At 39.1% G+C, this 23,500-nt stretch overlaps 2 protein-coding genes across 2 annotated transcripts; both read left to right on the top strand.

Moving 5' to 3' along the window:
- Positions 1-378: 378 nt before the first annotated feature.
- LOC106651379 (kelch-like ECH-associated protein 1) lies at positions 379-5,525 on the top strand. Its single transcript, XM_014369845.2, has 9 exons — positions 379-1,455; positions 1,542-1,619; positions 2,396-2,689; positions 2,782-2,946; positions 3,030-3,225; positions 3,312-3,783; positions 3,863-4,117; positions 4,209-4,507; positions 4,597-5,525. Exons 1-9 carry the CDS (start codon positions 1,219-1,221, stop codon positions 4,788-4,790), a joined length of 2,190 nt encoding a protein of 729 aa, XP_014225331.1. The 5' UTR covers positions 379-1,218; the 3' UTR covers positions 4,791-5,525.
- Positions 5,526-7,809: 2,284 nt separating this feature from the next.
- LOC106651344 (acyl-CoA synthetase family member 3, mitochondrial) lies at positions 7,810-13,132 on the top strand. Its single transcript, XM_014369791.2, has 9 exons — positions 7,810-8,519; positions 8,613-8,848; positions 9,254-9,491; positions 9,595-9,912; positions 10,408-10,765; positions 10,847-10,992; positions 11,065-11,304; positions 11,381-11,559; positions 11,635-13,132. The coding sequence occupies exons 2-9, from the start codon at positions 8,711-8,713 to the stop codon at positions 11,848-11,850; spliced, it is 1,833 nt and encodes a 610-aa protein (XP_014225277.1). The 5' UTR covers positions 7,810-8,519; positions 8,613-8,710; the 3' UTR covers positions 11,851-13,132.
- Positions 13,133-23,500: the final 10,368 nt, after the last annotated feature.

Below are 23,500 nucleotides of genomic sequence, written 5' to 3' on the forward strand. Positions count from 1 at the left end.
CAACGATGATTAATGCCTCGGTAATGTGTGTGGTGTGTGTGTGCATGTGCGCGCGCGACGACGAGCGAACGAGCGAGCATCCACGTGGAGTTTCATGCATGTTATAACGTAAAAAGAGATATATACACGCTTGGATTTGTGTGCCTCGCGCGGCGGGGCTTATCTCGCAACTCATTGCACGAAAAATATCGTATTCACCGCAGCGCGAGCTGGTGTGTAGCATATACTTACATACCATGCGTATAGTGGGAGTATAAAATAAATGTGCGTATCTCATACGTATTCCGGAGTACAGTTCATATAGCAGTAGTATAGTAGTAGTTGCAGCGGTGGTGGTGGGGGGCGATGGAAGCAGCGGCGAAGGCGGCGACGACCGCCGAACACTGCTATACGCGAGTGAAACGCTAATGCCAGCGTGCAGCGAAAACCTTTTCGCTCTCGATCAGTCGTTGAGCTCGTACCCACTTCTCTCTCTCTCTCTCGCTCGCCTCCGTACCGACGCCACAACGTATTATATTAGCAGCTGCAGCAGCACGAGACAAACGCAGTCTTATAAACACATTGTACGAATAAACACACCAACACGGTTATCCATAGTTTCTTAGTTTTCTTCAATTTCTTTGGTGTGCAACAACGAACGACGACGTTATTACTGTAGAAATAAAATACGTAGCAGTGACGAAATAGCATACATCGAGTTAAACCGTGACTGTAAGATCGGAGTTATAGAGAAAAAAAAAAACGACGGAGAACTGCAGAAAGATTTTCGTTTGTAACATAAAAATCGGCGTTGGCCCTCCCTCGTGAACACATGCGATACAAGTAGAAACGACTCGAGGAGCAGATATCGAAAGCAGCTGTTACGCATATATATAGATATAGATATATAGTACATAACACTTGTTACATATATAGTGCATCTGTCGTGCGTGTGTAATATACTCACCGCGTACCATGATCAAGTGAAGCAGCAGTGATTAAGCCTGTGTCTGTGATATTACTGAACTGTTAACTGTGCATGTTTGTGTGTCTGTGTCCGTTTATACATAAAAAGTACCACTAACGTGCCCAAGAGTTGAGCTATTTTTTTTTTCTACGGCTCTTTCTCCAATTTGTATCGCCGATTTCCTCTTCTGTGTGTCTACGAACGAGCCCCACAAAGGCCCGTGTTAAGTAAAAACAGTCAAGATTGCTCCAAATCTGCCCGAAATTTCAAAAATGTTCGGAGCCAACGGTAGTCCAACGGCTTCTTCGTCGAGATCGTCCCCGAGAATGAGACCGAGAATGTCGCCGAGATCTTCGCCAAGATCGTCACCGAGAATATCACCGAGGATGTCACCGAGGACGTCACCTAGATCATCGCCGAGAATGTCGCCGAGATCGTCGCCGCCGACAATGTCTTCGAGACCGTCGTCCCCGATGGCGTCCTTCCAGGTCTACAACTCTGTGAAATCGGTGAGTTTTCAGCTTTTTCTCGCAGCACGCGCAGGTTATAAGAAACCGATTGTGTGTACAATAATAACGATTTAAAACACTCACAGCCCACGCCTTCTGATATGAAAGCGGCGATCAACGGAGTTCCCTTCCCCAATGGTGACGGAGGCTGCTCATGGGCACAAGTAAGTTGCATAGCTTTGTAAACAATTTTTTTTTTTTTTTTTTTTTTTCATGAAAATCTGTTGCGACATAAACTCGCAACGTGCACCGCGCCGATACACCCAAGGTTGACACACATTATAAACATTGTTGTGACGTCGCGTTCTCTTTTCGTAAACAAACGCGGTGCACGATGCCGTAGTGTATACGCCGTGCATTTAACCGAAGTTTATTCGTTCATGCTAATTCAACTATTCGGTATTTTAACGATCGCGGCGGCGACGACGACGACGACGACGACGATGATGCGGCGCAAATTTGCTCACACTCACGGTGATACCCACCCATTTATTGTTACAAAGCATTATATTATGCGTGTACATGTCACGTGACAAACAATATCGCCGCCGATTGATATAACGCACACACTTATACAGGCGCGCAGCGTCAGCTCGATTTTGTGCTATATAGCAGCAGCTGCATTTTCATGTGACGACGTTGTTTGCGCGAGCTTATATGCATCATGATGCGCGAGAGGGAATATAATTGATATCGTTGTACCGTATATCTATATATCGCGCGCACGTGAGTTGTTTGGCCGCTTCGCGCGCGGCGATTTATATACACACATTCCGATTAAGAGTATCTCTTTTCTTGTTTTCCAATCGCGAGGCTCTCCTCGCATATATACGCGTGTTTGAATTTTATATTATTATCGTTATTGGTTGATTTTTAGCACTAGCAAAGATAGAAATGTGAGAACTTGAGAGTTTATAATGTGTTTTACTTTATTATGCAGCGACCCTCCGCTAAGGACGAGCTCAAGAACGCGCAGTTTCACGACTCGGCTCGCACTAATTCGTTCGAGCGTCATATGCCACAGAACGACGCAACGAGTATGGACGTCGACCCCAGCAGCGAACCCCAGGGCGAGACGATGACGTTCTTCAAGGACACTTTCGCCACCGAGGTCATGAAGGTCATGTACACGATGCGCAACAATCGCATGCTGACCGACGTCGCTCTGGAGGTGGGCGACAAGGTGCTCTGGGCCCACAAGATCGTTCTGGCTGCGTCCAGTTCCTACTTCACGGTAAAACATCCGCTACTTGATATTCAATTAGCTACTTAATAATGCGTTCAAGCTAGTTGTTTGTGAATTTTCAATAATTGCTCAATATGCAGGCTATGTTTACAGGTGGCTTGAAAGAGACGAACATGACCAGGGTGAAGCTCGAGGGCGTCTGTCCGTCGTCCATGGACCAATTGATACACTTCATGTACACCGGCGAGGTGGGTGTCAGCGATAGTACCGTCTGCACTCTGCTGTGCGCCGCGATGATGTTTCAGGTACGTTGGCCTTATCCTCAGTCGACAAATCTTTTACGTTTGTTAAACTGATGTTAGTTTTTATAAATGAAAATTCATCTCAGGTTACGCACGTTGTAGATGTATGCTGTCTTTTTCTAGAGAAACAATTAGATCCGATAAATGCAATAGGAATTTCTAACTTTGCTGAAAAGTTCAGTGTTTGGAAACTACACGAGTCAGCGAATCAATATATTGTGCATCATTTCTCATCTATATCCCAAGAAGAAGAATTTCTTCAGTTATCAACTCGTCAATTAGGTATGTAACAGGTGATCTCAAATTTATTTCATGTAAATCAGTAGAATAATTAGTAGAATTAAAAAAATTTACTTTTAATGTTACAGTGCAATTGGTAAGCAGTGATGAATTAGACGTGCAAGAAGAAAAAGATGTTTACAATGCCGTCCTAAAGTGGGTATCGTATAAGGAAGATGATCGGAGCCCTCTAATGGAGTCCATTCTTCATTCTGTTCGATGCCAATATCTCACCCCAAATTTCCTACGAGAGCAAATGAAAAACTGCGATTTATTAAAACGGATGCCATCGTGCAAAGAATATTTAGCAAAAATTTTCAAAGATTTAACTCTACACGTCAAGCCACGTGTCCAAAGGCGTACTCCAAAAGCTAAAAGAATTATCTTTGTTGCTGGAGGATTCCATGTGCACTCCCTTGATACATTAGAAGCTTACAATGTTGATGATGGAACATGGACCAAATTAGCTTCTCTATTACTACCCCGCAGTGGGCTTGGAGGTCTATTTTTGAAAGGTTTCTTTTATGCTATTGGTGGAAGGAACAATCATCCAAGCAATGGGTACTTTGAAAACTTATTTCATTAATACAACATAATTTTAAAAAGGAATCACATAATTATCATAGTCTTTTAATCATAGCGGCCGATTTGACAATAACTTAGTAGATCGTTATGATCCAAGCACCAACTCTTGGAGGCCTTGCAGTCCTCTTTCAATTGCTAGAAATAGGGTAAGCGTAGCTGTCATGGATGATTTAATTTATGCTATTGGAGGAAGTTATAATCAGGAGTATCATGACTCTGTTGAGTATTACGACCCTAATTCGGATGCATGGAATAAAATTGCATCTATGAATACGGCAAGATTAGCAACAGGAGTAGCTGTTGTTAATAGGTAATTATTACATAAAATTACTTATCTTAATTCATCAAGTAAGCGCGTATTTGAGAATAGGTTCACAACCTTATTACATTCATGATTGCAGGTTAATGTACGCAATTGGTGGATTCAATGGATTTCAAAGATTGAATACAGTTGAGTGTTATCACCCTGAAAATGGCAGATGGAGTTATGTTGCACCAATGAAGTATGCTCGTTCTGGAGCAGGTGTTGCAAGTATTGGTCAATACATTTACGTCGCTGGAGGCTTCAATGGTACTGGGCAGATTACTAGTTTAGAACGTTATGATACAGAAACGAATACTTGGGAAGAACTTAGTCCACTTCCATTTCCAAGAAGTGCCTTGACTTTGACTGCTGTAGATCACTTACTGTATGCCATTGGTATGTAAAAATATTAGGAGTAGCTCGATTATTTTTATCATACTTTAATTAATTGTTCTAATTGTTTTTATTTTCATTTCAACTTTTAGGTGGATTCGATGGATCTAAATTTTGTGAATATTGCCTAATTTATGATACTAAAACTGATACATGGAGTCAAGGGATGAAAATGAATGAACCAAAATCTGGTCACGCTAGTGCATTATTTTATCAGCGATGTGGTCATCAGTGCAGCCACATAGATTCAATAAGTGATGCGTTACAAGCAAGTTCCTCATCTTGACAATGATGTGCAGTATAGATCGGATAGATTTCATAAATTTATCAGATACTCCTAGATTTACAAAACTATTGAATAAGAGCTACTAGGTAAAATTGCGCGTTTTTAAATTTCGATTGAAAGAAAAAATTCAATTGTCATTAATTTTTATTTGAAAATCGTGCATTTAACGGTGCATTTAATTCTGAAGTGAATCACTTCGTTATTACATAGTACAAACTCGTAGTTAGATAGAAAACTAAATGATGTAATTTTATTGGAACTTGTTTAATATGTTCTTTTAATTCTACATCTTTTTATAATAGGAAAACTAATGAATTTATGCAAAAACTCAAATATTTTTATCCAATATATAGTATATCCAATTATATAATTGTACATAGAAATTTTTCGTGTAAACGGCAATATACAAAAGCCAATGGAGATGTTTTTAATAAAATATTGCGCTAGATGTACCAAAGTGCCTAGTAACGACCATTGTAATTTTTAAAGAACCGTTATTAAGTTCTTTGCTCGCGTATTAAATGAACAAAAAACTGTGTATCGTAGAGATATATTTCAACTGCGAAATAAGTCGATAGGCTTATCCAATGACTGTGTGAAATAATAAATGTCAATTATGCATTTTTATTATTCGTATATTAAACGATTATATTTTTACTAGTGAATACATTTTAGACTGGCTCTGCGAGCGTTGTATGAAAAAACGAAAAAGCAGAGAGAAAATAAATATTTTCTAAAAATGAAATCTTGACGAAATATTGATTTTCAACACATTTGATGCTTCATTGTTTAAATTATTAATAACCTTACCGCTGTAACGAGATAACATTGTTATAAGGAAAATGAGTTCTGCCATACCGAAGGAGCAACGTATTGCCTGCCCAACGTGTCAAGGAACAGGTAAAAGCACAATATATGATTATTCTCGCTCGAGGTTATATTTATGAAAATATTTATGTAACTTCCCAATGCAGGATACACGTCGATCCAAGTACCGCTCGGTAGTTTATCACTGGCTAACATTACCCAAGATCCGCCCGATAGGTACATGATCATTTTTAAAAGGGTAATTTTATGAAATGCCTGACAAAATTGTTCCGAATGTTTTGTAGAAAGGAAATGACATCGACCCGGCACTCGTTAGAGAGGCTGGACAGTACATTCTGTCTCGATACGACGAGTATTAGCCTGAAAAATCCTCAAGAAGAATTGAAGCATTTGCAGCGGAAGTTAAAGTCCGTCAACAGTGGCAACGACGATATTCTCGACGCATTGAGCAGAATCTCGGAGATCGTAAAATCGAATCCATCTCACGCCACCACGACTCTCATGGCCACGGTGTATCGAAGCTTATCCAGGTATATAGCGCGCAAAGTCAACAAAGAAAACAAAGTCCCAAATCTCTAATGTATACCGTACCGTATATACGGATCAAGTCTACTGCAAAGCCGATGCGACCAACCGGAAGCGCTGCTCCGCCTGGCGGCCGAATTTTTCGAGCACGGCCGATCGGCCCAGCGTCCTGAACTGGACAAGCTCGTGCTGGCCGTGCTGGCCAAGAGCTGTCACAAGTGCGCGGGGGTGCGCGAGGCCGCCGCCAGGGCTCTCGCGGCGCTGACCGGCAACGTGTCGTACAAGCCGTGCCTGCGAATCCTGACCTCGGCCCAGGCGAGCGAGCACAAGAATCCGGAGGTGCGGGCCGCCTGCGCTGCGGCCGTCAAGGACCTGCTGATGGCCGGCCGAGTCGCGAGGGATTTGCTCGCGGGCGGCCACGTCGCGGACGACTGTCGCAAGTCGGTCTTCCGGACCGTGGCCAGGTTCCTGATCGACGGCAATTCCGCTACCAGGTATAGGATTTTTGCGAAACCGGTTTATAACATTGATTTTTTGTTTTTTTTTACTTTCTCGTTAATTTTTTGCTGCTCATCTACAGAACGCACGCGAAGCAGTTGATAAAACATTTGTTGATTCACGATGAGTTCGAGGCTCTGTTTCAGCAAGTTATCGAACCTCCGCTCTACAGAATGATCGAAAAAGAATTCGTCGCCTTGAAGTACTCCGTCTGATTGACAAACGATTTTTAAATATAACATTTTACGTTTTACATGGATATCATATGTATGTATTTGCGTTAATCATTGGCACATGTTTATTCGAATTATCATTTTTCGAGTGTTTCGGCACTCGATTCGCACCCGCGTTAAAAATCAACGATCGAACCTTACTATTACAATGAAATTCTCCGACTAATCTGCTCCTTCCGGACTTACCGATCTCGCGCGTCCGATACATGCGCCGAGGATTGCATCGAAAATACGTTGTATCACGCCGGGGATTAAATATATAACATCAGTGACACGCGCATAGGATTCGTCCTTATCTCTCCACGGATATAAATAATACATATTATTGCACGTAACTCGATTTAACAATCAAAAGTTATAATCGTCGATTCGACGTGTAAGAAAAAAAAAGATAAGGCGCAAAAAGCAGCGATTACGCAATGACAACTGCTCTCAAACATCGTGCGTGTGTACTCGTACTGTTTTGTTGTGCTACCTATACATTGTAAAAGTAGTGCAGCAGTCGCTCGGCTTTAGCGCGAGCAGCAACAACAATAACACGTTATACCTATACGTATCTAAGTCGAAAGTATGAAGCAGCATCGATCGCTAACCCCGGAAGCCAAATACGATCGCACGCGCCACGATGTATATACATTAATAACGTCGGCTATGTTGTGTACGCGCTAAACGCTTCTAATGCCAAGAATAGACCTGTGTCTATGCCCGATGTGAAAATACATAATGCCAAATGCGACGAGAGAACACGAGAGAGTCGTCACGAGAAAACGAGCATGTGACGCGCGGCGCCACGGCCGTTTCAAGGATACACCTACTACACGCGAAAAAAGCTTTTCTTGTCTTTCACCGGCTTGTATTAACGATCGGAGTCGTGAGAGCTCCCAATTAGAATCATGTCCGATATATATAATCGGTGACAATTATTGAAGCTCCCGTTCACAGCTGTTTACATACGCACGTAATTATACCGACTCGAACTGGCCGATTTATTACAAAATATATAAAGCTCGTTACGGCTCGCAGGTAAGTCATTCGTATCGTCGTTATACTATATCTATACAGCGGTGACGTATAACACATCTGATGCAATAATAATCGTTGTGACTGGCGAGCTTGAGCAAGCTGCAGCCTAGTCGCGCCGACACAACATACTAGACTGGCGTCGAGCAGGCGCCCTCCCCGACCCGACTCTCTGAAAGCTGCAATTTGCAAAATATACCAACATTTATAATTGCGCATTTCTCGCGGCAGTCAGCTCAGAGAGCAGAGCTGCATAGCTCGGCTCGTCTGCTGCTTGCAAGTTGCTAGTCTCGAAGCGCGCTGCTTTTCTCTGCGTGTGAACTTTTTTTTCTGCCTTGTAATAGCCGCCCCGCATCGGCAGACGACATTATAATACCGTATCGACTGGTGTGTTTCAAGACCTCTCCTCGTATTTTAATTTCAATACAAGTGCAGTGCCTCGGTGTGTGTATTAAGCACACAATATTATAAATCAAGACCGCAGAAAGAGACGTGTGGTTGAGCGCAGCGCAACGCACACTTTTGACGTTCTACTGTTGTATCGAGAGACTCCAGTCGTCGAATACGAAGAACCGCCCGACGACGCTTGCGGATCGCTGCTGTATTATCATACGTACAGGCACAGGTTAGGTTGTTTTGGTGCTACACACGGGATTTTGCCAGCCATACATACGGCGTCCGTGGAGTTATAATCGTGCGAAATTTTGGTTCGTTGCAGGCCCTAGCATATCGTCGTCGTTGTTGTTACTTTTCTATACTCCTATCTAACCCGGACTACTGCCCCAGCAGTAGCAGCAGCAGCAGCAGCTCTCCAAAATGAGTTCCTTGATACGCAGGCGATTCCACTCGATGATAAGAAGCTCGGTGGCGCGACACCATCAGAAGGCCGCCGTGACTTCCAAGCGCATGCAACAGACCAACGCAGCCATAAATTCCACCACCGAGACTCATCAGGTATTATTTTGAGTTATTTTTTGATTGTTTCTTTTCTACCCCCCTACGCGCTTGATGCTCGTTCGAGCTTTATGTAATAACTTTTAAGGTACTTTGGATAATTTCAGGGATACTCAGAGTTGTGAATTGATTGTTTTTTGTTTTATTCTCCACTCTGGCCCTGGTAAACAGATTGAACTTTTGAATCTACTCAGGCATTGAGTGGCTTAACACATTCTTAAAATTGTATTTATAAACGTGAAACATGTAAATTTGCATTTTTTATCATTTTTTATCAATATACACAATGAAAAAATGTGAGAAGTCATTTTTTGATAAGATTGATGATGCAAGCTGCACTTTGATAATGCAATATACTTTGAATGTTACACTTCTTACTAACATCAATGTTTATTTTAATTTCAGTTTTCAAACGATGTTATACCTGTTTTTAAATATGCGGCACAATACAACGACAGATCAGCCTTACGTGATATGCACGGAGATTACACGTACAGAGGACTATTTCTCAGTGCAAAGCAATTTGCCAATGATCTCACCAAATTGCTTGGCGAAGGAAGTCAACAAAGAATAGCTTTTCTTTTACCAAATGATGCTAGCTATGTAATTACACAATGGGCATGCTGGATCAGTGGTCAAATAGGTGCGAAACATATATTTCAAATTGCAATCAAAATTTTACCAATAATTGAATATAATATAACAACATTACTAACTTTATTGGTTCTTTTTATTGATTGTTATAGCTGTGCCATTAAATGATCAGCATCCTGCACCAGTTCTTGATTATTACATCAAAGATTCTGATGCAAAAGTTTTCATTACAACACAGGATCATTTGCCAATTGTTGAACCCCTCCTAGCCAATTCTAATAGACATTTAATAGTATTTGATAATGCATTGCGAGTTTTGGCAATGAAACCACATTCTAAAGAGGCTAATAACAAACTTGATGTACCACATGATCAAGGAAATCTTATGGATGCTGGTGTGCCTGGAGATTTTTATAATAAGAGTGATGCAATGTTTGTATATACATCAGGAACAACAAGCAAACCAAAAGGTAAAATTTTAAGTGGTTTATACATATATTTTAACATTTAACATGATTAACATTTTTCAATGAGTTTGAAGATGCCCACTTTTTTTTTAATTTACTTTACTATAAAATTTATTATTTATTGAGGATTTATGCTGTTTCTGCAATACATCATTTGCTTATTTGATTATCAAAATAGGATACGGAGGTGAGCGATTGATTGAATCAGTGTTAAAATGTCCAAATTAACAATTGTCATTTAATTGAACAAAACATCAGAAAATGAGTGATACAACTTTGAATTATTATAGACATAGTTAAAATTGTTCTAATATCTAATAAAATATGATTTGAATAAGTGAAAGTTCTTCTATAATTTTAATTTTGATGATAGTTAGCTTTTCATTTTCAAAAATCATTGTGGTTGATGTTAAAGCAAATTATGTAATAATTTTCTGTACATTTACATTTCACTGCAGGCAATGAAAAGTTAAAATAATTAAACAAATTAAATTTTAGGAGTGGTACTTAGTCACAAAAATATCCAAGCTCAAGTCAGTTCATTGGTCAAGGCTTGGAATCATACAGACAAAGATATTTTCCTGCACACTTTACCACTTCATCATGTGCATGGTATTATCAACGTCCTAATGACACCTCTTTACGTCGGTGGTCGCTGTGTCATGTTACCTAAGTTCTCCGCTTCGAGCGTGTGGGCTCAAATCACCGCAGTCAACCTCAACAATAGCGAGCGCATCAATGTTTTGGCAGCTGTTCCGACAATATACATGAAATTAATTGAAGAGTACGACCAGTTGTTTGCTAAAAATGAAAAAATCAAGGAGTATATCTACAATGTCTGCACGACCAAAATTAGGTAATTATTTTTCTCGGATTTTAAATCGTATTTTAATGAAATTTTAATAAAATTCTACAATGAAAACGTAAAATTATATAGGTTGATGATCAGTGGTTCAGCTCCGTTACCAAAACCGATTTTTGAGAGGTGGGAGAAAATTACAGGTCACAGACTGCTCGAAAGATACGGAATGACCGAAGCAGGCATGATCTTATCAAATCCTCTTGATAGCGAACGTATTCCTGGTACTAAAATAAAATATTTATTAATCTGTAAAAAATTATTAAATATCTAAAAAAGTTACCTTTCATTTTCAGGTACCGTTGGAACGCCTTTGCCAGGTGTAGAAGTGAGATTAACTGAACCAGAAACACCCGAGAACCCTAAACCAAAAGTGCTTTTGTACGGAAATTCAAAGAAAAGTAAGGTAGTCGGAGAGGTGAAAGAACCTGTGAGCGGTGATTTGCAAGTAAAAGGTGAAAATGTTTTTAAAAACTACTGGCAACGGCCAGAAGTAACGAAGAAATCATTCACCGATGACGGCTGGTTCAAAACAGGTTTGTGTTTATTAAACGCTCTACAAGATGCTCTGTATTTCGCATCATTTATGTAAAATTCTAATGTATTTTTCAGGTGATACTGTGCAATACAAAGACGGCATATACAGTATGTTGGGTCGTACATCCGTTGATATCATTAAAACTGGTGGTTATAAAGTTAGCGCTGTTGAAGTTGAAACCGTTCTCATGGGTCACCCAAATATCGTTGATTGTACAGTCGTCGGTGTAGAAGATTTGACATGGGGTCAAAAGGTAAGACCTGATCATACCAATCTACATATATCTTAAACCCAGAAATTCGCTCATTTACATGTATTTTTTTAACAGGTTGCCGCGATCGTCGTCGTTGCAGAGAACACAGAAATAATTCTGTCGGAGTTGCGCGAATTCGCCAAGAAGTCGCTCGCAGCCTACGCCGTTCCTAGCGTTCTTAAGGTCGTCAATAAAATCCCAAAGAATAGCATGGGCAAAGTTAACAAACCCGATATCGTACGCATATTGTTTCCCAAAGATGATCAAAAAGAAAATCAACAAAAAACGTAAATTGACGCACCACGTTTGAGTAAGAGTTATTGTTTTTTCTTTTTTCTTTTCTTCCGGTGATTATGTTACGAGATGCACGATGCGCCGAGCGCATTATGTGTTTATTAATAATCAAGATCGCGTGACCGACACGCGTGTTCGTGTGTCGATATACAGATGCTAGCCACTTCGCGTAGCCGTTCAAGCGTTTCGTTCGGGATTTGACTTTCACGAAATAGTAGTTGTTGCCAGATTATTTTATCGTCGGTAGTTGACGTGTAGACGGATGGTTATTTTAACTATATTTGTAAAAGTGTCAAAAGGGCAGAGTGTGTGTGTGAGTTCCGAAGTCACGTGTTTAAAACGATGATGGGAAAAAAATTGTAATAAAGAATAAAAAATTATTGGTGAAGCACAATGCACGCACGTTTAACATATTTCGAGCGTTTAGTCTTTTTAGAGCTATCCAATTTCAGTATTACGACTTTCGAATCCAATTTCGAAATTTCTATGCATTTTCCGTTGAATTATCAAAATTTTTCAGTAAATCTAGATACTAATAAATCATGACACTGTATAGATAGACGACATTCCTTTGCTGGACCAATGCTCTTTTTTTTGTTTGTTTGTCAACGAATCACGTACTTCCGAAATTTTTACACTTTTCCAAACTGTATAAGAATAAGCTTTGCCTTTTTGAAACTAAACTTTAACCATTACGACAAAACGTATCGGCCCCTGAGCACGCTATATGATATTAAATAAAGAAATTTTTTTAAGACTCGTTACATAGATATACCTTTGAGAGGTATCGAATTGAAAAAAACAATAGTTATGAAGTATACACGGTACGACGGCAGCGAAGCATGCAAAATATTTTAGTAATATATATAATGCGGTATAATGTAACCGAACTAATGTGTATAATTTAGTGGGTGCTTACTTTCGTTAAATCGAGTACTCGACGATTTGTTTTTTTCTTCTTCTTTTTTTTTTTAAATGAAATATTACAAAATTTTTTCGATCACTAATTCTTAAGTTGTTTAACAATGATTAGATTTTTTTGTACGAGACGAGTGAATATATTGTGATATATTTTAACAAAAATAAAAAATCAAAGTGCCATTCTGCACTGACTCAAGATGGATCGACAGGGAAATTTCTTCTCGACAAAATATATTTCACAAAATTGTTTTAAATTTTTTTCTTAGTCAATAAGCATTATTAATCTTATGGATTACGATAGAGCCAGGCGTTTGGCTAATGATTACAAATTACAAAATAAAAAAAATAACAAAATTGACACCATGAAAAATTCATTAGAAAACACCTCCACTGGTCCTGATACATTATCTTTCGCTTCTATATAAAGCCATCAACTTTCTGTCGACATGTTACCCACATTATTCAGTGTCTTTAATCAAGTACGTACTTCTGCTTAAGGTATTTGAAGAGCAAATTGATTTATTTTAGTTTTCACTCGAAATGATGGCGGTATCTTCAAATTAGAAACTTTCGGAAATTAATTAACTTTTACTGTGCATCCAGGAAATCGAATTAATTCTCTAAATACGTAGCCACTTTGGAATGTCTTTTTCAAGAGCATCAGGCCAATAAAGTAAAAAAAAAAAAAAAACAGGAATCGAGAATCAATATTGCCGCACAGTAGCCGAAAAATCACGATGGACAAGCGTGATACGATGAGATTCGGAGATGAGAGGAGCAGAGAGAGAAAAAAAGTGTCGACAATCGTAAAGTCAAACTCTTCCACTTTGTAAGTAGCATTTAAATGAGAAAACGTTAAGAAAGAGGAACTTCTTTTTTTTATATTCGCATATATGTATATGGTATGGGTAGAGAGCATGAGATCATTATTTAAGAGGCATTTGATCTCTCTCTTTCTCTCTCAACTGACGAAATCAAGGAGTTGGCGCTGAGCGTGATACAAGACCTAATTTTAGAATTATCATCAAAAAATTCATTAACCCTCGGTTTTTTGTCGAGTGTGCCGTATTTAAATTCAATTTTATCGCCACTCATAATCGGCACTTTTCTTAAATGTTCATTTTTAGTGCGCTTTTTTCAAGCGATGATGTCATCGTAGTATTTCGTTTGTCTTCATTTGGCAAAAAGAGAACACCCTTTACACATTCGTGCGTGGCAAAATTTGCGATAAGCAACTTATACTTATACACCGACTTGTTAAGGTTCGTTGCGCCGAACAGTTCATCCCTTTCATTTTAAAAGGAATCGAAATTCCTGAAATTAATTCGTTGATCGTGAAAAAATTCTCGATTCATATTTGGTCACGAGATGATTGATTTAATTTACCGGAGAACTCGCGAGTAAAAAGTTTCCTTCAATTATTTAATACATTATATTAAATTGAACACGATTACACCTTATGAGGCGAGGAGGGGTCAAAAAAAGAACTCGAACAAAACCAAAGACAGCTCGCGATTATTTTTTGTATACCTCTTGCGCGCATATCAGTTTATATAAACGTTTTCGGGATGATTGAATCGACGAGCAAAACGTTACATTGATAATTCCGTTGACTTACAATATGCTCGAGTCTATATATAATATATACAATATATTAAAAGTTGCTATGTGCATCGCGAGCCAAACGATTCCACTAAACAATCCATCAAAAAGTGTCACTCCGAGCATTCTTTCGAGACAACGTCTCGAGAGCACGCGGTGAAACAAAGCTGTTGTGTGCTCCGTTGCAAAAGTAAAAACAACAAAAGCAAAAGCAAAAAAAAACAGAAGGAAGACGAAGAAAAAAATACCGATCTTCGCAGACGAGATATGTCGTTCGCTCGATTCATTATGATTCGGCGGATGCAAGAATCGTGCTCGGCGCGGTTGGCTCGAGCCGATAGAAGATGGCGCTAGCTGTGCATGCAGGCCAGCCAGACTGCAGCAGAGGCAATCGAGCGAGCGTGCGTTGCCTTGCCGATTTTCTTCTGCGCGCTTCGGCACTCTCTGCACTCTCTGCTGTGTGTGACTGTGTTTGCACTGGCAGTAATTTCATTAAGATTCCAGACCATTCGCAGCAGCTGCACATACGCGCGCGCGACATATTCGCGCGTATAGAGCGCATTGTCTTAACTCAAAGAAGGGACGAGCGCGCGCGGGAGAGCGCAAGAAATTTCAAAAATCTTTTCTCCGAAAAAATTTCTCCTCCTCCTCTTCCTCCTGCTACTCGTTCTCTTCTTCTTCTTCTCGGTGCAGGTCTCCGCTGGGAGCTCCCGCGGTATACATATTATAAATACGAGCGAGGCTCTTTAGTGCCATGCACGGGCGTGTAAGTATAATAATATGCATAATTACATTATACGGGCGGTGGAAGCACAAAGTATAATCGTATACGAAAACTGCCCAACGATATGCACGACGCGCTGCACACGGCTTTCTTGTGCTCGAAGCGCAAGCATAAGCACGCAGCAAAATCCAAGTATATAAAAGGCGACGTGCTGTCTAGCGTACTCGAGCAAGGCAGAGAAGCAGCAGCAGCAACGGATCGTCGCTCCTCTGCACCACAAGCAAGCAGCAGAAGCAGCAGCAGCAGTAGCTCGTGCGTAAGGAGAAATAATCACGTAGTATATATAATAAACGGGCAGACATGCGAAGGTCTTTGGCTGCGAGCGATATAAAACGGCGGCGGCGGTGGTGACGACTCCGCAAACACAAAAAAAAAAAAAGAAAACAACAAAAAACGAGGAGAAAAGGAAGAAGAAGCAGCAGCAGAGAGAGAGAAGCAAAACGCGTCTTGACAATTATATCGAACTTGCTAGACAGTAAGAAGACTCCACGGCGCGAGCGTGAGCATATTATATACCGTGTGGCATATACAAGCCACGCATCTTCGTTTTATAAAGCCCATGATGCATATTACACACACACACACACACATACACAAGTGGACAATCGATCGATCGTTCGCTGATAGCCGCCGCGCAACAGAGAGAACGGGTCGCGCGAGCTCGGCATATTATTATATGTACGCGTATATCGAGATAGAGTCGAGCCGAGCGAGCGAGAGAGAGAAGCTCGGTTGCAGCAAGCCGATCTCGCGCAAAACGAGCCGAGCTGCTGCGACGACGAGCGAGAGAGAGAGAGAAAGAGAAAACAACCTGCTGCTCGGCTTGTTATTGCTCTTTCCTCCTTTGAGAGATGCCTCGTTTTCTCGTTCACCTTCGCCTTCTTCGTCGTCGTCGTCGTTGTCTTGCTGCTCATGCCGCGTGCTGATTCTCTCTCTCTCTCTCTCTCTCTCTCTCTCTGTCGCTCGCTCGAGTCTCGCAGCCGCAGCAGCAGCAACACACATAGATATACAATTTGCACGCTTACCTTCTCTACAAGTCTGTGTGCAGTCGATGATCGGTTATTTGTCTACCCGTTCAATTGCCATCGTATACAGTGTGAACCACCGTGCCGAGATGTCTGCTGCTCCTACTCGGATATATAGAATATTAAAAGGATGAACGAAAAAAAGAAACGAATATGGAAAGTAAAAAAGAAAAAAGATGAAAATCGAGGTAAACGCCATCACATTAGAAACGATGACTGCTTGCATATCTCACTATATACTAATAAAGGAGAATAACCACCACCGTCGTCGGTATCGGTTACCCCTCGCTTTTTAACCTGTATTTTTTACTGAAGAGTAGCCAAAAACTTGAGTTAATCGGTAATTTTAGCAGACCAAAAAATGTCTCGAAGGAATCATCGCCAAGTTAGAATTTTAATTTGATTCAAATTTGGAAGGACAATATATTAACAGATAAATCGGTAATTGAATTGTAAACAATATGATCATAAGCAATATTTACATCGCCCATCGACACTATGATCATGTTTTTAGTGAAAACAAATTAGTTCGGCTGTTGTCTTTCCCGATGATACAAGTCATAGAACCAAAAGATAAATTTTACCATTCAATTTCCATAGCACTAAATAGAAGAATCCATAGTTTAATTTAGGAACCAACATGGATAAAAGTGGGGAAAAATCCGAGAAAATCGTTTCAAATGATAACTCAAATGAACACGAACGTGTTGTTATTTCGGGCGAAAAACAACACGTTTCTGATATTTGTCAGGAAGCATTTACACTAGAATCAAGTTTGATAACACAGCGAGACGCAGTTCACACTGAAGAAAAAAATTATGCGTGCGACGAGTGCGAAGAAAAATTTGAGTACCGAAGTCATTTAAATAGACACCAAATATCGGTACACAAAGGCCGTAATGATTTTGCATGCGACAAGTGTGAGAAGAAATTTGAGTTCCGAAGTCATTTGAGTAGACACCAAATATCAGAACACAAAGACCGTAATGATTTTGCATGTGAAAAGTGTGAAAAGAAATTCGAGTTCCGAAGTCATTTGAGTAGACACCAAATATCAGTACACAAAAATTGCAAAGATTTTCCATGCGACAAGTGCGACAAGAAATTTGTGAAAAAATGCAGTTTATTCACGCACCAAAAATTGGTACACAAATATCGTGAAGATTTCTTGTGCAACAAGTGCGAAAGGAAATTTGAAAATAAATCAACTTTACTAAAGCACAAAAAAATATTCCACGAAGTTTTCAAAGATTATCTATGTGAAAATTGCGCGAAAAGATTTGACAATAAACAAAGTTTGCGCTTACACATAAAAAAAGTTCATAAACCCCAAAATACAAGCCACAAAGGTGAAGGTCACAAAGATTACGCATGTGACAAGTGCGAAAAAAATTTTGCATATAAATGCCGTTTGGTTTACCACCAAATGGAAGTGCATGAAGGTCGGAGAGATTTCGCATGCAACAAGTGCGAGAAGAAATTTAGGCACAAATCACATTTACTTATACACCAAAAGACAGTACATGAGGGACACAAAGATTTTGCATGCGACAGGTGCGTAAAGAAATTTACAGTAAAAAAGAGTTTGACTGTACACATAAAGACGGTTCACGAGCGCCGCAAAGATTTCACGTGTGATAGATGCGAGAAGAAATTTGGAACTAAATCAGATTTGTTGAAGCATCAAAAATCAATACACGAAGGTCGCAAAGATTACATTTGCGAACAATGCCAGAAGAAATTTACCCAAAACTCGAGTTTACTCTTCCACCAGAGGACAGTACACAAAGGTCGCAAAGATTTCGCATGTGAAAAATGTGAAAAGAAATTTTCACAAAAATCAAAGTTTATTGTTCATCGAAAGACAGTACACGAAGGTTGCAAAGATTTCGCATGCGACGAGTGCGGGAAGAAATATGGGAATCAAAGCAATTTGACCACACATCAAAAGATAATCCACGAAGGCTGCAAAGATTACGCATGCGATAAATGCGAGAGGAACTTTGGATTCAAAGCAGATTTGTTTCGGCATCAAAAGACAGTCCATGAAGGTCGTAGAGATTTTGCATGTAACAGATGCGAGAGGAAATTTGGACTCAAAGCAGGTTTGTTTCGGCACCAAAAGACAGTCCATCAAGGTTGTAGAGATTTTGCATGTAACAGATGCGATAAGAAATTTGGGGATAATCGCCATTTGAACAGACACCAAAAATCAGTGCACGAAGGTCGCAAAGATTTTATATGTGACAGATGCGGAAATAAATTTGCAGAAAAGTGTAATATGATACAACACCAAAAAACAGTTCACGCAAAGACTACGCATGCGAGAAATGCGAGAATAAATTTGGACTAAAAGTGCTATTGATCAGACCCCGACGGAAAATACATGTAGCTTGCTAAGATTATACATGTGACAAATACACATGTTTTTCTAAAATTTCAATGAAAAATTGTCCGATACCTGAAACTCGGGCGTTAAACTATCATTGTACATTCGTTTACTGTCGCGGTGATGCTTTACTGTTACACTAAACAAAATTTCACAAACTGCCATTTACTACTCTCCATAAATTTCCTCAACTTGGTTCCAGTAGCTATTCATGCAACGATTATCTTTGAATGATATTCTGTGAATAAAATATTACGATCTTTCAAAATTTAATTATCTGAGCGTGAAATGAACGTTTGCGTGGGTCCGCCGGGGTCAACATCGGCTCCTCCTCGCCTTTTTAACTGAAGATTGTTCAAAAACTTGAGTTCATTCGTAATTTTAGAAGACCAAAAAATGCCTCGAAGGAATCGTCGACAAGTTAGAATTTCAAGCTGATTCAAATTTGGAAGGACAATACATTAACAGATGAATCGGTAATTGAATTGTAAATAATATGATCATGAACGATTTTGACATCGTCCCTCGACACATTGATCATGTTTATAGCGTAAACAAATTAGTTCGGCTGTTGTCTTTCCCGATGATACAAGTCGTAAAACCAAAAGATAAATTTTACCATTCAATTTCCATAGCACTAAATAGAAGAATCCATAGTTTAATTTAGGAACCAACATGGATAAAAGTGGGAAAAAATCCGAGAAAATCGTTTCAAATGATAACTCAAATGAACACGAACGTTTTGTTATTTCGGACGAAAAACAACACGTTTCTGATATTTGTCAGAAAGTATTTACACTAGAATCAAGTTGTATAACGCAGCGAGACGCAGTTCACACTGAAGAAAAAAATTATGCGTGCGACGAGTGTGAGAAGAAATTTGAATTCCGAAGTCATTTAATTAGACACCAAATATCGGTACACAAAGGCCGCAAAGATTTTGCGTGCGCCATTTTTTGCGAGAAGACATTTTTGAAAAAATCAAGTTTATTTACGCACCAAAAATTAATACATAAAGATCGAAAAGTATTCTCATGCAACAAGTGTGAAAGGAAATTTGACAGTAAATCAACTTTACTAAAGCACAAAAAAATATTCCACGAAGTTTTCAGAGATTATTTATGTGAAAAGTGCGCCAAAAGATTTGGGAATAAACACAGTTTGCTAATACATATAAAGATGATACACGATGATCGACAACATTTCCTATGTCATAAGTGCGGAGAGAAATTTATAAAAAAAACCCATTTGCTATTTCACCTGAAGTCAGTACACGAAGGTCGAAAAGATTACACATGCGACGAATGCGAGAAGAAATTTACACAAAAACAGAGTTTGCTCTTTCACCAAAAAACACTCCACGAAGGTCGCAAAAATTACCAATGCAATATGTGTGAAAGTAAATTTGGACAAAAAAGTCATGTGGTCTTACACCAAAGGGTAGTACACGAAGGTCGCAAAGATTTCGCATGCGACAAATGCGAAAATAAATTTGGGTACAAATCACATTTACTTACACACCTAAAGACGGTACATGAGGGACACAAAGATTTCGCATGTGACAGGTGCGTAAAGAAATTTACAGTAAAAAAGAGTTTGACTGTACACATAAAGACGGTTCACGAGCGCCGCAAAGATTTCACGTGTGATAGATGCGAGAAGAAATTTGGAACTAAATCAGATTTGTTGAAGCATCAAAAATCAATACACGAAGGTCGCAAAGATTACGTTTGCGAACAATGCCAGAAGAAATTTACCCAAAACTCAAGTTTACTCTTTCACCAGAGGGCAGTACATGAAGGTCGCAAAGATTTCGCATGTGAAAAATGTGAGAAAAAATTTTCACAAAAATCAAATTTGATTGTTCATCAAAAGACAGTACACGAAGGTTGCAAAGATTTCGCATGCGACGAGTGCGAAAAAAAATTTGGACGAAAAGAGTATTTGCTTTTACACCAAAAAATAGTACATGAAGGTCGTAACGATTTTGCATGCGACAAGTGCGAAAAAAAATTCGGGCAAAAATGTAATTTGCTTTTGCACATAAAAACAGTCCACGAAGATCGCAAAGATTTCGCATGCGAAAAATTCGATAAAAATGATTATTGACAATTGTAAATACATGTAGTTATGTATACATATGTTTTTCTGAAATTACAATAAAAAATTTTCCGATATTTTGAAACTCGGGCGTTAAACTATCATTGTAATATTGTACCGTCGCGGTGATGCTTTATTGTTACACTAAACAAAATTTCACAAACTGCAATTTACTACTCTCCATAAATTTTTCCTCAACTTGGTTCCAGTAGCTATTTATGTCAAGATCAACCTAGAGGTTTTTTCACGTCTGGATTGGAGCTGTGAATGATAATCTTTGAATAAAATATTACGATCTTTCAAAATTTAATTATCTGAGCTTGAAATAAACGTTTCCGTGGGGCCGCCGTCGTCAACATCGGCTCCTCCTCGCCTTTTTAACTGAAGATTGTTCAAAAACTTGAGTTCATTCGTAATTTTAGAAGACCAAAAAATGCCTCGAAGGAATCGTCGACAAGTTAGAATTTCAAGCTGATTCAAATTTGGAAGGACAATACATTAACAGATGAATCGGTAATTGAATTGTAAATAATATGATCATGAACGATTTTGACATCGTTCCTCGACACATTGATCATGTTTATAGCGTAAACAAATTAGTTTGAATGTTGTCTTCCTCGATGAAACAAGTCATGTAAATTTTACTCATTCAATTTCCATAGCACTAAATAGAACAATCCATCTTATTTCGGCTCTAAAATGGATAAAAGTGAGAAAAAAACCGAGGAATTTGCCTCAGAAAATAATTTAAATGAACACGACGTTGTATCAAACGACAAACAACACATTCGTGAAATTTGTCCAGAGGCATTTACACTAGAATCAAGGATGATAATACATCGAGACACGAATCACAATATAAAAACACATTTCGTATGCGACAAATGTGAAGAGAAATTTGAGTTCCGAAGTCATTTGAGTAGACACCAAATATTAGAACACAAAGACCGCAGAGATTTGGTATGCGACAAGTGCGAGAGAAAATTTGTGAAACAATCGAGTTTGCTTATGCACCAAAAATTAGTACACAAAAATCTAAAAGATTTCTCATGCAACAAGTGTAAAAGGAAATTTGAAAATAAATCAACTTTACTGAAACATAAAAAAATATTCCACGAAGTATTCAAAAATTACTTATGTGAAATTTGTGCCAAAAGATTTGATAATAAACATAGTTTGCTCCTGCACATAAAGACAATACATGATGAAAATTGCGGGAAGAAATTTGGAAATAAATCGAGTTGGCTCTTGAACAAAAAAACACTTCATGAAGGTCGGGAAGATTTCGTATGCGACAAGTGCGATAAGAAATTCACACGAAAATCGAGTTTGCTCTTTCACCAAAAAACAGTCCACGAAGGTCGCAAAAATCACCAATGCAATATGTGTGAAAGTAAATTTGGACAAAAAAGTCATGTGGTCTTACACCAAAGGGTAGTACACGAAGGTCGCAAAGATTACGCATGCGACAAATGTGAAAAAAAATTTGGAATTAAATCAGATTTGTTGAAGCATCAAACGGCAATCCATGATGGTCGCAAGGATTACGCATGCGACAAGTGCGAGAAGAAATATGGAAATAAGTCAAATTTGTTGAATCACCAAAGAACTGTACACGAAGGTCGTAAAGATTACGAATGCGATAAATGTGAGGTAAAATTTGCATATAAATTTGGTTTGTTGAAGCACCAAAAAATAATTCATGAAGGTCGCAAAGATTACTTATGCGTTAAGTGCGAGAAGAACTTCCGGCGAAATATCGATTTGACCAGACATTTAAAGACAGTACACGAAGGTCGCAAAGATTATGCGTGTGATGAATGCGAGAAGAAATTTGCGCACAAATCGCATTTACTTCAGCACCAAAGGACAGTACACGAACGTCGTAAAGATTACGCATGCGATTGGTGCGAAAAAAAATTCGGAAAAAAATCGAATTTGCTCGTTCACCAAAGGACAGTCCATAAGGGTCGTTATGATTACGAATGCGACAAGTGCGAGAAGAAATTTGGACAAAAATTCTATTGGCTTTCACACGTAAGAACAATCCACGAAGGTCGCAAAGATTTTGTGTGTGACAAGTGTGAGAGGAAATTTGGACGAAAATGGAGCTTGCTTACCCATCTACAGATAGTGCATGGAGGTCGCAAAGATTTCGCATGCGAAAAGTGCGAAAAAAAATTCGGATATCAATGTAATTTGCTTTTGCACATAAAAACAGCCCACGAAGATCGTAAAGATTTCGCATGTGACAGATGCGATAAGAAATTTGGGGAGAAAGGCCAGTTGAATAGACACCAAAAAGCAGTGCACGAAGGTCGGAAAGATCACGCTTGCGACAAATGCGAGAAGAAATTTGGACATAAATGGCTTCTGATTACTCACCACAAAACAGTCCATGAAAATCGGAAAGATTACACTTGCGACAAGTGTGAGAAAAAATTTAAGGATAGAAGAAATTTGAAAAGACATCAAAATAGAACCCATGAAGATTGCAAAGATTACATATGCAACGATAGTGAGAAAAAATTTCGGGATGGAAAAAATATGAAAAGACATCAAAAGATAACCCATGAAGATCGCAAAGATTACACATGCAACAATTGCGAGAAAAAATTTGGAGATAGAAGAAATTTGAAAAGACATCAAAAGACTGTCCACGAAGGTCGCAAAGATTTTGCATGTAAAAATTGCGATCATAAATTCGGAGAACGAAGCAATTTGATTAAACACCAAAAAACCATCCATGAAGGTCGCAAAGACTACGCATGCGTCATCTTAGCAACCTACATGTAGTTTCCGTTGGTGTCTTAGCAATTGTCCTTT

Source organism: Trichogramma pretiosum, unplaced genomic scaffold (genome assembly GCF_000599845.2).
Source record: "Trichogramma pretiosum strain Unisexual culture from Peru unplaced genomic scaffold, Tpre_2.0 scaffold53, whole genome shotgun sequence".
Taxonomy (NCBI): Eukaryota; Metazoa; Arthropoda; class Insecta; order Hymenoptera; family Trichogrammatidae; genus Trichogramma; species Trichogramma pretiosum.